Source organism: Periplaneta americana, chromosome 15, assembly GCF_040183065.1.
Source record: "Periplaneta americana isolate PAMFEO1 chromosome 15, P.americana_PAMFEO1_priV1, whole genome shotgun sequence".
NCBI lineage: Eukaryota > Metazoa > Arthropoda > Insecta > Blattodea > Blattidae > Periplaneta > Periplaneta americana.
Window position 1 is genome coordinate 1,033,184 of NC_091131.1, and position 12,737 is coordinate 1,045,920.

At 37.7% G+C, this 12,737-nt stretch overlaps 1 protein-coding gene across 1 annotated transcript in view; it reads right to left on the reverse strand.

Moving 5' to 3' along the window:
• Positions 1–12,737, reverse strand: part of LOC138715793 (uncharacterized) — a 53,792-nt gene that overhangs the window by 29,372 nt on the left and 11,683 nt on the right. The window contains exon 2 of the mRNA XM_069848870.1: positions 9,060–9,163. Within this exon, the coding sequence (XP_069704971.1) occupies positions 9,060–9,161 (102 nt within the window). The 5' untranslated portion in view covers positions 9,162–9,163. The remainder of the gene's footprint in view (positions 1–9,059; positions 9,164–12,737) is intronic.

A 12,737-nucleotide genomic window follows, 5' to 3' on the forward strand; every position in this document is an offset into this window, starting at 1 on the left:
TTCTAGTACTGTTGTTAGATTGAAGGTTCATAGTTTTCTACAGATGACCTACTGTATGTTACGGCCTATGGTCTGTAGAATATTATTGTCAGCTTAATGGGTTTGTTAATTATCCACAAAACGAGGGAACCTTGGTCCATATGAATGCATTTCCTTCTCTTTTAACCGACGTGTGTCCAGCTTCTATTCTTTCGATGTCCCCGTTGACTTCAGTCACCTCGGCAAGAAATGGTTCGACGACATGGTAGAGCAGGCCTGTAGAATCCTAAGTAGGGGTAATATGACGTCAGCCTCACTCCACTTCTATTGGGGGATGTTCGACTTCCGCGTAGAGATGTTTACATTCTCTGCCCGTGCAAAGGTCCATCAATGGCGGCATGTAATTATCAGAAAGGATTGTAATAAATTCATTATATTTATAATGCGTTATCTCGTTTCAAGGTTTACAAGTATGCTAGATTTCCTGTCGGTAGTTTCTTCGAGATTTCTTTGCATCTAACCTCCTTTAGATTTTCGAAAACTTTCCTCCTATCATCACGTACGGAAACATAAATTTATAGAATTTAAGTAATGAATCTTGAAAGACACTATTAATTTCAATTCAAAATGAACACAACGAGTGACGTCCTTAATTTAACAGTATACAAATAAATAATCAATATACAGTTTGTAATAATGAACTTACCGGAAAGTTTGTGCATTCCATAATTTTATTCTTAATATGGGCTTTGTTGAAATGTGGTTTAATATTGAAATGATGAGTAGAAATAAATTGCATGGGACACTGTAAATAAGCAATTCTTTCGTCTTCAACAACAAAATAATCATATTCCCATTTCCTTTGGAAGTAGTATTTCTTCACAGGTTCATATTTTGCCATGTTCCATTCTCTTTAAACTGCAGTACGCGTATTGTGTATTTATTAGTTTATACGTATATATATATATATATATATATATATATATATTCATTCATTCATTCATTCATTTATTTATTTATTTATTTGCCGGTGTGCGTTACAATGTTGAATGAGAGCATTGACATCCGGTCATATAGCTATCACTCACTTATCATCGTACAATTTATTTATCGTCCTATTACTAGTAAAACTAGTTAAGACCAGTAATGCAAGTTTTATAAAACAGGAACTAAAACTTCATTAATGTATGAAAAACCATAATAATTTCTTAAAATAAAGTACCGTAATTAGTTTGTTGCCTGCATGCAACATTTCAGACTTATTTCATTTTAGTAGAATACAAAGCACGGAAAGACATGTCGGGAACTGTACTTAACTTATTTTACACAAAAAGTGGACATAGGTAGACCTCCTTACATTATATGCACACATACATTTTAAAATGTATTTTACATATCTTTTAACGTATTTATTTCCCTCATTAATTTTTCTCTTATTTTCTAAAGGTTCGTTCCTAAGGATGTTATTATCTGTTCATTTGTAATTCTTGATAGCGTATTGTATACCTGCCGCCGCGAGAATGAATGTTGATGCAGCCGAGCGTAACTAGAACGCCATGACCGCACTGGTAGGAAAGGTGGGTGGAGTAAGAAGGAGTGGTAAGTCAGTCGCTCTGAGGAGCTACAGTTCTGCAGGCCTGTGGTAAAGATAGGGATGATACTTGTCCATAGAAGTATTTTCGGTGTCATGTCTCTCAGTTGTTCGTTGTTCTGTAAAGGTTTCCTAAGAAACGCAGATAGCAATTCCAAGTATCCAGAAAAACAGCGGTTGTTGCTTACCTCTTCCGCGCCTTCGGGCTCTCAAGCAGATATTCTCGACATACTCCACGGTTACTAAGAGATCTAGTTTCCTGCAACTCTTTAAAGGCCTTGAAACTATCTTCCTCGGGCACAAAGGCCAGAGTTATAAATGAATGAAAGTGTGCCCTTACATTTTTATTTTAAGTGTGCTTAAATGCGACAGGCTCATGCCAGTAGATTTACTGGCATGTAAAAGAACTCCTGCGGGACAAAATTCCGGCACATCCGGCGACGCTGATATAACCTCTGCAGTTGCGAGCGTCGTTAAATAAAACATAATATTATTACATTTTTATTTTGTTCTCTCTGGTAAAGTTATGAAAAACCTTCCGATTTTAACTGTCTCGAAATCCTTTGGGCAGATGGAAAACGCAACCCGATATTTTTGTTTCTGAAAATTCTACTTTGACGACATTCATAACGGTTACTTAACATCCGATAGAGATAAATGTCGGATTCAACTGACGTCTAAGTTTTTTAAGATGTTAAGGATAGATTCATATGGCCGTCGGTTCTTTCTCTGCATAAGAACTATGATGACTTGTAATAATCACATCTTACAGCATATTTGCAATAAAATATTTCGATCAATCATGAATTTGCCATCCATTGTCCAGAATGGAGAGTTAGATAAAAATTGCAAGTGGCTATCAGTCGCAAATTGATAATTTCTCTTTACGTCCTGGAAATTATAGTATAGAAGTGACATTTCACCATCTAACGTTCTCCTGTACTTCTCGGGTACATTTTTCAGACTATGTATTCTAGTTGGTTTCCTGGGCAAAGATTATTTTTTTACAGTACTTTGTAATGCATTGTATTTATTAACATTCCATGGTATTCATACATTGCTTACAGCTAGAATATGGAACAAGTCAAAAAACTTAATACTATTATAAAGTCTTAATTTATAGTCGCAGTCTAGATGAAATATATACAGACGAGATTTACAATATAGTCTACTAGTACAACACAAAGTTTTAGTATCAATTTCATGAAGCGTTGTTGAATGTCATGAATTCACCTACAGAATAGAAGGCGTGAGAAATTAGGTACTTCTTTAATTTTGCCCTAAATAATTTTATGTTTTGAGTTTCATTTTTATATCGATAGGGAGGCTATTAAAAATTTTTACTGCCATATAACGCACTCCTTTTTGATAGCACGATAGACTTGCCGATGGAGTATGAAAGTCATTTTTTGATGTGTATTTATGCTATGAACTGTTGAATTAGTTACAAAGTTTTCACGATTACATAAGAGGAAGATTATTAATGAAAAGATATACTGACAAGGCATGGGCATTATTTGTAGTTTTTTGAAAATAATCCTACATGATTCCCTAGATTTGGCACCTACTATTATTCTAATTACTCTTTTTTGTAATAGAAATATATTGTTACTATCTGTGGAATTTCCCCAGAATATTATTCCAAAACTCATTACCGACTGGAAGTATGCAAAGTATATTGTTTTTAAGGTATTGATGTTTACTATCTTTTGCATAGATCTAATAGCAAAACAAGCTGAATTTATTTTGGGGGTAATTTCTTTAATATGATTTTTCCAATTTAACACATTATCGATTTTTAAGCCAAGAAATTTGGTTGTTGTTGTTTCTAATAGGGATCTATTATTAATTATTGCGCTAGAAATGTGCAAGGTTGAATTTGGACAGGATTTAAATGGAATTATTTAGTTTTGTTACAATTTAATACCAATTTATTGACTGAGAACCGGTCACATATTTTGAATAGAATTTCCTCTATGAAGATTGGAATGTGTTGGAGTTATTGGCTGTAATTACTATACTTGTGTCACCTGCAAATAATAAGGGATAACCTACATCTTTTATTAGGGGGGGGCAAGATCATTTATAAACACTAGAAAAAGTAGGGGACCTAATATTGATCCTTGAGGAATTCCATTATTAATAGTTCCCCATGTTGATGCAGATTTCATAGTTGTATTGATTTCAACTTTCTGTTTCCTATCTATCTAAGCGTTCTTTTCATATTCTACGTCTGTCTCACTGCTTACTCCGATTGGACAGTTTCCCTTGACGTGCGTGCCCTGCCTCGTGCAGTTGGTTTGTATGATGCGATAGTTCCTTCATAATCCTTCGCCGATCAAGGCAAATAGTAAATCATAGGAAAACGTTTTGCGATAATAGCACCTCTAAACTATTCCGGTTTTTTAGATCTGTGTTTAGTAAACATAACATCTTTAATTTTGCACCACTCCGTCCACAACTTGTACAACGAAATTCTTCACTCATAATTTAAAGTTTGCTGGCCAAAACAGTGGCCAAGAGGTATGCTGAAACTATGGAAAGAGTTAAAAGTTATTGCGGAATATATATTGTTATCAAACTGTAACATTATGTGATGCGTGATCAAAACACCTTCTGACAAAATGTGATATGTGACCAAAAACCGTGTGAAAAAGTGTAATGAAATGAGTAACTAAAACCCCATGTGACAAAGAAACTGTGACAACGCATCCTAATTCCCTTGTATTGAGCTGTATGGTACGAATCACTCGATGATGAACACTCGCTCACTAATTAGTGCTCTATAGTGACGTCATGAGAAAGCGTAAATCCGGATATTCCCCTTGATTGGAAATGTGTCTTTGTCATGTCTTTGTGTTCTTGTGTTGTGAAACTACGTAGGAAATCCAAAGAAGTCTGTTTTTTTATTATGCCATCAAAGTATTTAAGGCAGTGAAATTCAGATGATAAATATCTTCCATCGAAAAAAAGGGAACAAAATATTTGTTTCTTTAAAGAGGCAGGGAGACGTGTATAAATTGGCTTGTGCACACGCGGAATAACTACTGAAGCTCTCAAACAGCGGGGACAGATGCTTCACTCCCTTAATGAAATCAGAATTGCAAGTTTATGCCAGTTCAAAACTCGTCTCTTAAGATTTTTATAATGTTATACAAATTATGTGTCATATTAAGAGATGCTAGATCTTGAGACAAGTACAAAGAATTAAACTGAGATTAATTTGAAAATATTCATTCTCTATGAAACTCAGCATTAAGTTTCAAAAACATTGTATGAATATCCTTGTTTAGTTTAATAGTTTGTTCAAAAATTGGTAATTTCCCAAATTTTTACAAAAGCCATCTGGCAACCCTGCAATCTGTACCCAGTTTCGCCACTTAAAGCTGAGCGACGACGCCTCATTGTATGAATTCGTATCTTAGGGTTGGAAGGTTTCGGTTGGCATCGTGAGCACCCTCCCATAATTAGTAGCGATTACTCACATTACGGGGGTTTTCGTCACCCCTAAATCAGAGTAAGGTAGTAATTTATGTTATCCTATTCGTTTCATGGGAAATTAACACAGGTAGGCCTACGACTTTTCAGCTTATGCTTTCATCATCTGTTTGCACCGGAGCAATGGAGGAAGGATAAAACAGTACAATTAGGTCAAGAAGTGAACACGTTGCGTTCCTCAACGTCAGCTGATCTCGACTTGACGTCACGTGCAGTGGGCACACCAGCCGCCGCTGCGGCCGGCGCCGACGCGTCTGCACGCGTGACGGCAACTGTGCGAGTGTTGCGAGGGTCGCGTGCGACTCGACGCAGTCCCTCTGCATTGCGCCGGGACGAGACTGGTCAGATGCGAAACTCTTCCTATTTGATGGAATGCAGGCTTAATGTGTCTGAAGTTTTCTGGAAAGAATTCCGTTCAAGTGACAATTCACTCACATATACCAGAATAAGAAACTGGGGCACAGCGACGAACAGAAGTGCCGGTGCACTTACCGCTGTGCGATAGATGCCAGCATGCCATCCATCCATTCAATTTAACACAGTTAAAGCGAAAATGATCATTTCAGTTCAAAGAAATGAAATAGCAGGCCTACGATCCACAGGTTTCTTACCCTCCTATCCAGTTTTCAATATAAGCAGCAACCGCAGCTGATTTCCTTCGGATCCCGGCCAACTAGTCACTCATATCGAGTGCACCTCAGCACATGTGTGGACTTCGGTCCTGCGTTCATAGACATCTATGACGTAGTGCAGAGGGCGGCCACTAGAGGGAACCCAAGAGTTGGAGCTTAATCTGAGACGATTCTAACCGGCGTCGGAGTTGTATCCGGTGTGGCTTAGTGGATAAAGCATCAGCGCGTAGAGCTGAAAACCCGGGTTCAAATCCCGGCACCGGAGAGAATTTTTCTCCGTTCCATTACTCTTTCATCGTTCCTTTATATAGCCTACGTAAATGAAATAATACGATCCACAGGTTTCTTAGCCCTCCTATCCAGTTTTCAATATAAGCAGCAACCGCAGCTGATTTCCTTTGTGCAGCCTACATAAATGAAGTAGCCTAATTGTGTAAGCACCCAAGTGATGTGATGGACGTTCATTATCTGAAGAAATAATTGCATGTAAAAAGATTCTTCGTAGTCACAAAAATTCAGGTTGTTTATTTAATTTGTAAAAATATTATGTAAGTAGATGGATGCAATTAATTTAGCACAGATTCACGTAAAGTAGTAATTCTTATACAGGGTGGTTCGAAAGTGATGGTAAAAATTAAGGGCTAAGAAGTAAAAACGAAAAGAAGCAAAAAAGGTCCGGTAAACATGGGTCTGCAAATTAACTCTTTACGTGATAATGCCATGTTTTTGTTGGTTTGGGCTGCCAGTGAAGCGAGCACCTGGATGCGGTAAAACGGCAACACTCATTCCTTATGGCCGAATGTTACAATAAAAACAATTAACAACATAACGTCATACAATAGCAGATGAACTATGAAGTAATTACATAATTGTATTGAAATACGACTATTTGGTCTAGGGAGCATCCGTTTTCGTTGCAAGAATAATTCGTTTCACATGTTTTCAAGTTAGTCTTGAATACATTGCGCTGCTGGAAAAGTTTTTCTTCCTAAGATTCAAGAGCCCCCACAACCAATTAAAAACTTAGGTGGATACTTACAGTAGTAGTACATCCGTTATCAATACACGTTTTAAATAATATAGGGCAGTACAACACCTTAAGGTGGAGAAGTTCAAATACCTTGGAGCAACAATAACAAATATAAATGATACTCGGGAGGAAATTAAACACAGAATAAATATGGGAAATACCTGTTATTATTCGGTTGAAAAGCTTTTATCATCCAGTCTGCTGTCAAAAAATCTGAAAGTTAGAATTTATAAAACAGTTATTTATTACCGGTTGTTCTTTATGGTTGTGAAACTTGGACTCTCACTTTGAAAGAGGAACATAGGTTAAGGGTGTTTGAGAATAAGGTTCTTAGGAAAATATTTGGGGCTAAGAGGGATGAAGTTACAGGAGAATGAAGAAAGTTACACAACACAGAACTGCACGCCTTGTATTCTTCACCTGACATAATTAGGAAGATTAAATCCGGACGTTTGAGATGGGCAGAGCATGTAGCACGTATGGGCGAATCCAGAAATGTATATAGAGTGTTAGTTGGGAGGCCGGAGGGAAAAAGACCTTTAGGGAGGCCGAGACGTAGATGGGAATATAATATTAAAATGGATTTGGAGGAGGTGGGATATGATGATAGGGAATGGATTAATCTTGCTTAGCATAGGGACCAATGGCGGGCTTATGTGAGGGCGGCAATGAACCTCCGGGTTCCTTAAAAGCCAGTAAGTAAGTACAACACCTTATTTCAAATGGTATCGTTTGGTGACAGTACCTTCTTCCAGCTGAATAAACAACCTTCAGTTCTTACAAATATATTCTATTTCAGACGCTGTTAGGTCTAACATAATACTTACTTACTTACTTACTTACAAATGGCTTTTAAGGAACCCGAAGGTTCATTGCCGCCCTCACATAAGCCCGCCAGCGGTCCCTATCCTGTGCAAGATTAATACAGTCTCTATCATCATACCCCACCTCCCTCAAATCCATTTTAATATTATCCTCCCATCTACGTCTCGGCCGCCCTAAAGGTCTTTTTCCCTCCGGTCTCCCAACTAACACTCTATATGCATTTCTGGATTCGCCCATACGTGCTACATGCCCTGCCCATCTCAAACGTCTGGATAACATAACACCAGCTTAAAAGTAGAATTAATCGAACAGCTCCAGAACCTACTGCATGGTAATAACAGTCACATTCATAGTTCTAAATACAACTTTGAAAGTAATTCAGGAGCAAACGATTTATAATTGATAATAAATTAATTATTAACAATAACAAAGCTGTATTTGGAAATATAACAGATTTAAGTGAATGATATAATTTACAACAAGTGCAGCGGGTACGGCTCGTGCAGGGGTCGTCAGCACAGAGCACGCTGGGGCTAGTCTCTCTTACCCGCGGAAAACGCGGTGCACTAGGGTGCACTCCGTAGCTGCTAGTGGGTATGCTCTCTATCTCTCCCTGTTGCACGACAGTGCACACGGTACAGCACCGCGTGCCCTTTGCACATTTCAGCGAGTGCTGACGCCCACTGGGCTAGTGCTTTGATAAAGAGAGATTGCCAGCTTAGTCTTCAGCGTTAGAGTGGTAGAAAATTAGCAACGAAAAGAATTAATTTGATAATAATTAGCTTAATCATACAATAATTTCATAATAAATGTCCTGAGAAATTATTTTTATATATTCTCTTATTTGTGAGGTTATGCAACGTGAGGGAAGTTGTTGACTTCCACTTAAAGTTATGTGCCGTTGTCTGCAAAGAGACTCAGTTGTTGACCACAAATGTAGTACTGATGATCAGTTGACGTGGACTTGTAGATACGAAATCTGCGGATACGTGGTATACCCGAATCGACATCAGGGATGCTGAAAATGCATATTTGCATGAAAATGTTTGCAGCGTCACAATGAAGAAGTAAGACACCGAATTGAGGCATATCAGCTGCATTTCTTGTAGTTCAGATGTGGAAAAAGTCTAACGGATTTGTATTTATTGAATTAAAGGAAAAGCTCCCCCAGGCTTCCTAAGCAATGTTTCCGATCGTCTTCATTCATGTCTTTCTAGATATTTTCCTCTCATTTCTGTGTAGGTTGTTGCATTATAACACAAACACTTGGAGAAGTGCCTGATAAACTGAACATCTGCGGATGCTACATTTACATCCCAACAGGTTATTCCTGTAAATCTTATAAATATGCCGTATAGATCTTGAAGTATTGAAAATATTATGCATTTATAAAAATGACGAAAATATGCATTTATATGCATCATAAAACCATGCTTACTTAATCAATTAAAACATCGATAGTGCGCAAGCGCATAGTTATCAGGACACAATTGAAATGGCTTACCTTGAGCGAGTCGGGCAAGTGTTCCGAAAGGAAGTCCAATATTTCCGGAAGTTCGTTTTCTTCAGCTATTCGGAAGTTCTTCCCTTCGGGCACTAATTCCATCTCTGTAGCCAGGGATGCAGTTCATGAAACAGAAGCAGAGCATGAGAATAATGACAACTACAAACTGTTGTAGATTAGAATAAAGAGGGGGACACTTATCGTCTGCGATTGTATTTGTAATGTGTATGTGTGTTTCTGTACACAAACACACACACACACACACACATATATATATATATATATATATATATATATATATATATATATATATATTTGATATTATTTTCACCATGCTAAGCTATGGCGAAGATAAAATAATTTTACAGAATTAAGTAAAAGAAACGTAGGATTTATTTATTAAGATTCACAGCTGCTGTTAAAGGGAGATTTTCCATATCTGACAAAACCAAATTTCCAGTGTTGAGAAAATGTTTCTCCTGCGCGCATTGGAAGGAGTTGACTGTTTCAACGTTGCCGAGAAATGACCATCAAATGCTGCCTGGAGCCCTGTGTCAGATCTAGGGATCATTTTTATGACGGCTAGATGTTTCCAGATTGGTTGAAGTGGTAGCTACTCACGTCACCTGCGGAAACCATTCCTGTTCACCCTAAAAAGTAACCCCAGGGGTAGGGGAGTTTTGGAAATGCAAGTGTGCATGAGAATGGTTCATTTTTGTTTTGTTTCCAAAATCTTAAGAATGGTACAGCAACGGTTAGCATGTCTAACAGTGCAGCGAGTGGTTCCGAGTTCAGTTGCTGGTTGAGGCGTTAAGGGTAAACAACAGCTAACTGTGGGCGCTGGACCGGATCATTCCGCTGCCATTATCACCTTCATATCACTCAGACGCTAGATAAGTGTTGCAGTTGATAAAGCGTCGTAAAATAACCAATTAAAATGGTAAGTGCTGTCACATGTTGAGTGTTTACAAAACATCTGTGAACAGTTTTGGGATAAAATGAACGATTCGCTTAGGTTGTGATTGGCTGCTTGAATCCTACGCTGGCTGATGTCCTGAGCCCTGCCATCACCACTACCCCAGCCTATTTCTAACTATTGCAAATGACATGAATGGAAGCTGGAAAGTGGTGGTGGAATGATACAGAGAAACTGGAGTACCCCGAGAAAAACCTTCTGCAACGCCTACTTTATCACGGCCTGCCGGGATCGAACCCGGGCCGCTTGGCGTTTGAGTAAAAGATGCGGCTCTCATAGAGTTGATATGAGCTTTTGATAGTCCAGTGAATCCCTACTCCCGAAAAGAATTCATTCTCCTTTTAAACAACGGTAATATTCAGATTAAACTGCGAGGGAGAGTCAAAAAGCGACCTTAATATTGTTTTGTTAATTGCATATGTACAACAAGCCTACAAACACTTCATCACTTTTCAACATAATAATAACAGGAACACTTGCATTGAACTTAGTGGGGACTATGTTGAAAAGCGATGAAGTGTTGTAGTCTTATTGTACATATGCAATTAACAAAACAATTATTAAAGTTACTTTTTGACTTTCCCTCGTATTAAATTTGTAACATTTTCCGCATGCTTACGTACGCTTCAGATCGATAGAAGTACTTTCCAACAACTGCTACATATCGCAATAACGTAAATTGTAGAGCATATTGCTTAGTTTTATTTATTAGTTTATTACAATGATGTAGCCTACATACTTGAATTGTTGTTTTGTTTCGTTTCCATCCGGGATTTAAAATTGGTCCTAGCGACACCGTAAAGATAGGCTATTCCATAAGAGAAACCTATTCAATGCTTTAGACTTTTAGAGAAAATCGCAAGTCCTTCATCTCTTGTACTCCGTCTGCATTGTTACAACAGTGGCTATCCAGGAGTTCTCCAGTTGCTCTACACACCAAAAATATTGAACTACTGAAAACTGGAGCGCTCCGAGAAATCCTGCGTCGTCTTGTTTGCAGACTGGATTGCGATCTGACGACACACTGACCGCTCGACCACACCGCACCGTCGCGTGACGGAGCACTGCGGCAGCGGGCGAGAACCATTATGGAGTACAAATTAACGAACCCTCGAGTCGGTCGTGTTAACAGACTACATGTGGTTGCTAGGATACGAAATCATGATAATACTAAAACTGACAAAAGAAAATCGCTGTTAAGCTCATTTTATGTGCATTATTAATTACAATTAAACCTTAGAGTCAGTCTTGTTTTGTGGCGTTAACACAATCTATGTAAACTATATGTGGTTACTAGGATACGAAATCGTGATAATAGTGAAACTGACATAAGAAAATCGCTGTTAAGTTCATTTCATTTGTATTGTTAATTACAATTAAACCTTGGAGTCAGTCTTGTTATGTGGCGTTAACACAATCTATGTTAACTATATGTGGTTGCTAGGATACGAAATCGTGATTATACTAAAACTGACATAAGTTCATTTTATCCTCCAGAGTCCTGAGACATTTGTTTTATTTTCAAAGTTCAGTATAATTCTACGCTTCAAAAAAAGTCACTGAAATGAGGAAAAATGCTGAAAAAATTCTACAGGTTACAGTTAGGGCACAAATGCAGGTATATTATACTATACTGCGGGTCTTTGTACACACATCTTATATCATAATCATGTGTGAAGTAGCGTGAAGTATGGTATAATATAGTATAGTATAGGCCTACTATACTATCAGGACTCAGGAGCGTTTTCGGTATCAGACAAGTTCCCCGTCTTTACTTCCCAACGATATTGTAAGATGTCTTCATATTCTCTTACTCACCCTACTACAGTATTCCAGCGTTAAAGTGTGACTCATGTGAGAATTTTCACTTTACTCATTGAAAAAATATTTCCCGGCTCGAGATACGTATGATGCATTGCATAATAATAATAATAATAATAATAATAATAATAATAATAATAATAATAATAATAATAATATATTTGTTTCGTACACTACACTACGTGGCATTTAAACTCAACTGTATACTGCTAGCTTACGTTTGCTCTAGAAATGCACAAAATCGCTGTCGATAGGCCATAGCAGGGTGAGGATGATCTTCACTGCCGTTATGGTAACACTTGTTTATATTTAGTCAGTAAAATTATCAGACTACAAGATATTCAATAGAGAAGGAAATAACATAATAAACGTTTTAAGAGAAGCTTAAAATAATACCACTCACTGTTTTGAGTCCATAGAAACACGTTTGCACTTGAAATTGAATTGTGGGCAACATTCACAATGCCGGCACGACTCAAGGTCACGTGCAAACCACGCACGAGTCACTGACCTGAAAACTGTGAACTGGTAATTCCAGCTGACTTTAGTTGAGGAGAATGACACAGGATTGGGGTAAGCACAAGTGAAAAATGCAGTCCATTGCTTGACCTTGAGCAGTCAATTCGAAATGCACAGATAATAGACAAAATGCCATTTGTATGCCTTTGTATGCCTCATTTATTTTGACCTGCTGTTCACATTTTATTATGCTTTTTTCTTTCTTTCTGTATGTTATATATTATGTCTGATTTCTTCTTACTTGTTGTTTACATTTTATTATTATTATTATATTATTCAGTTTTGTGTGTAAAATTGTAGTGTTTTTGTAACGCAGTTTTACTCCTGGTTCAGTGTTAGAGAAGGCCGTATGGCCTTAACTC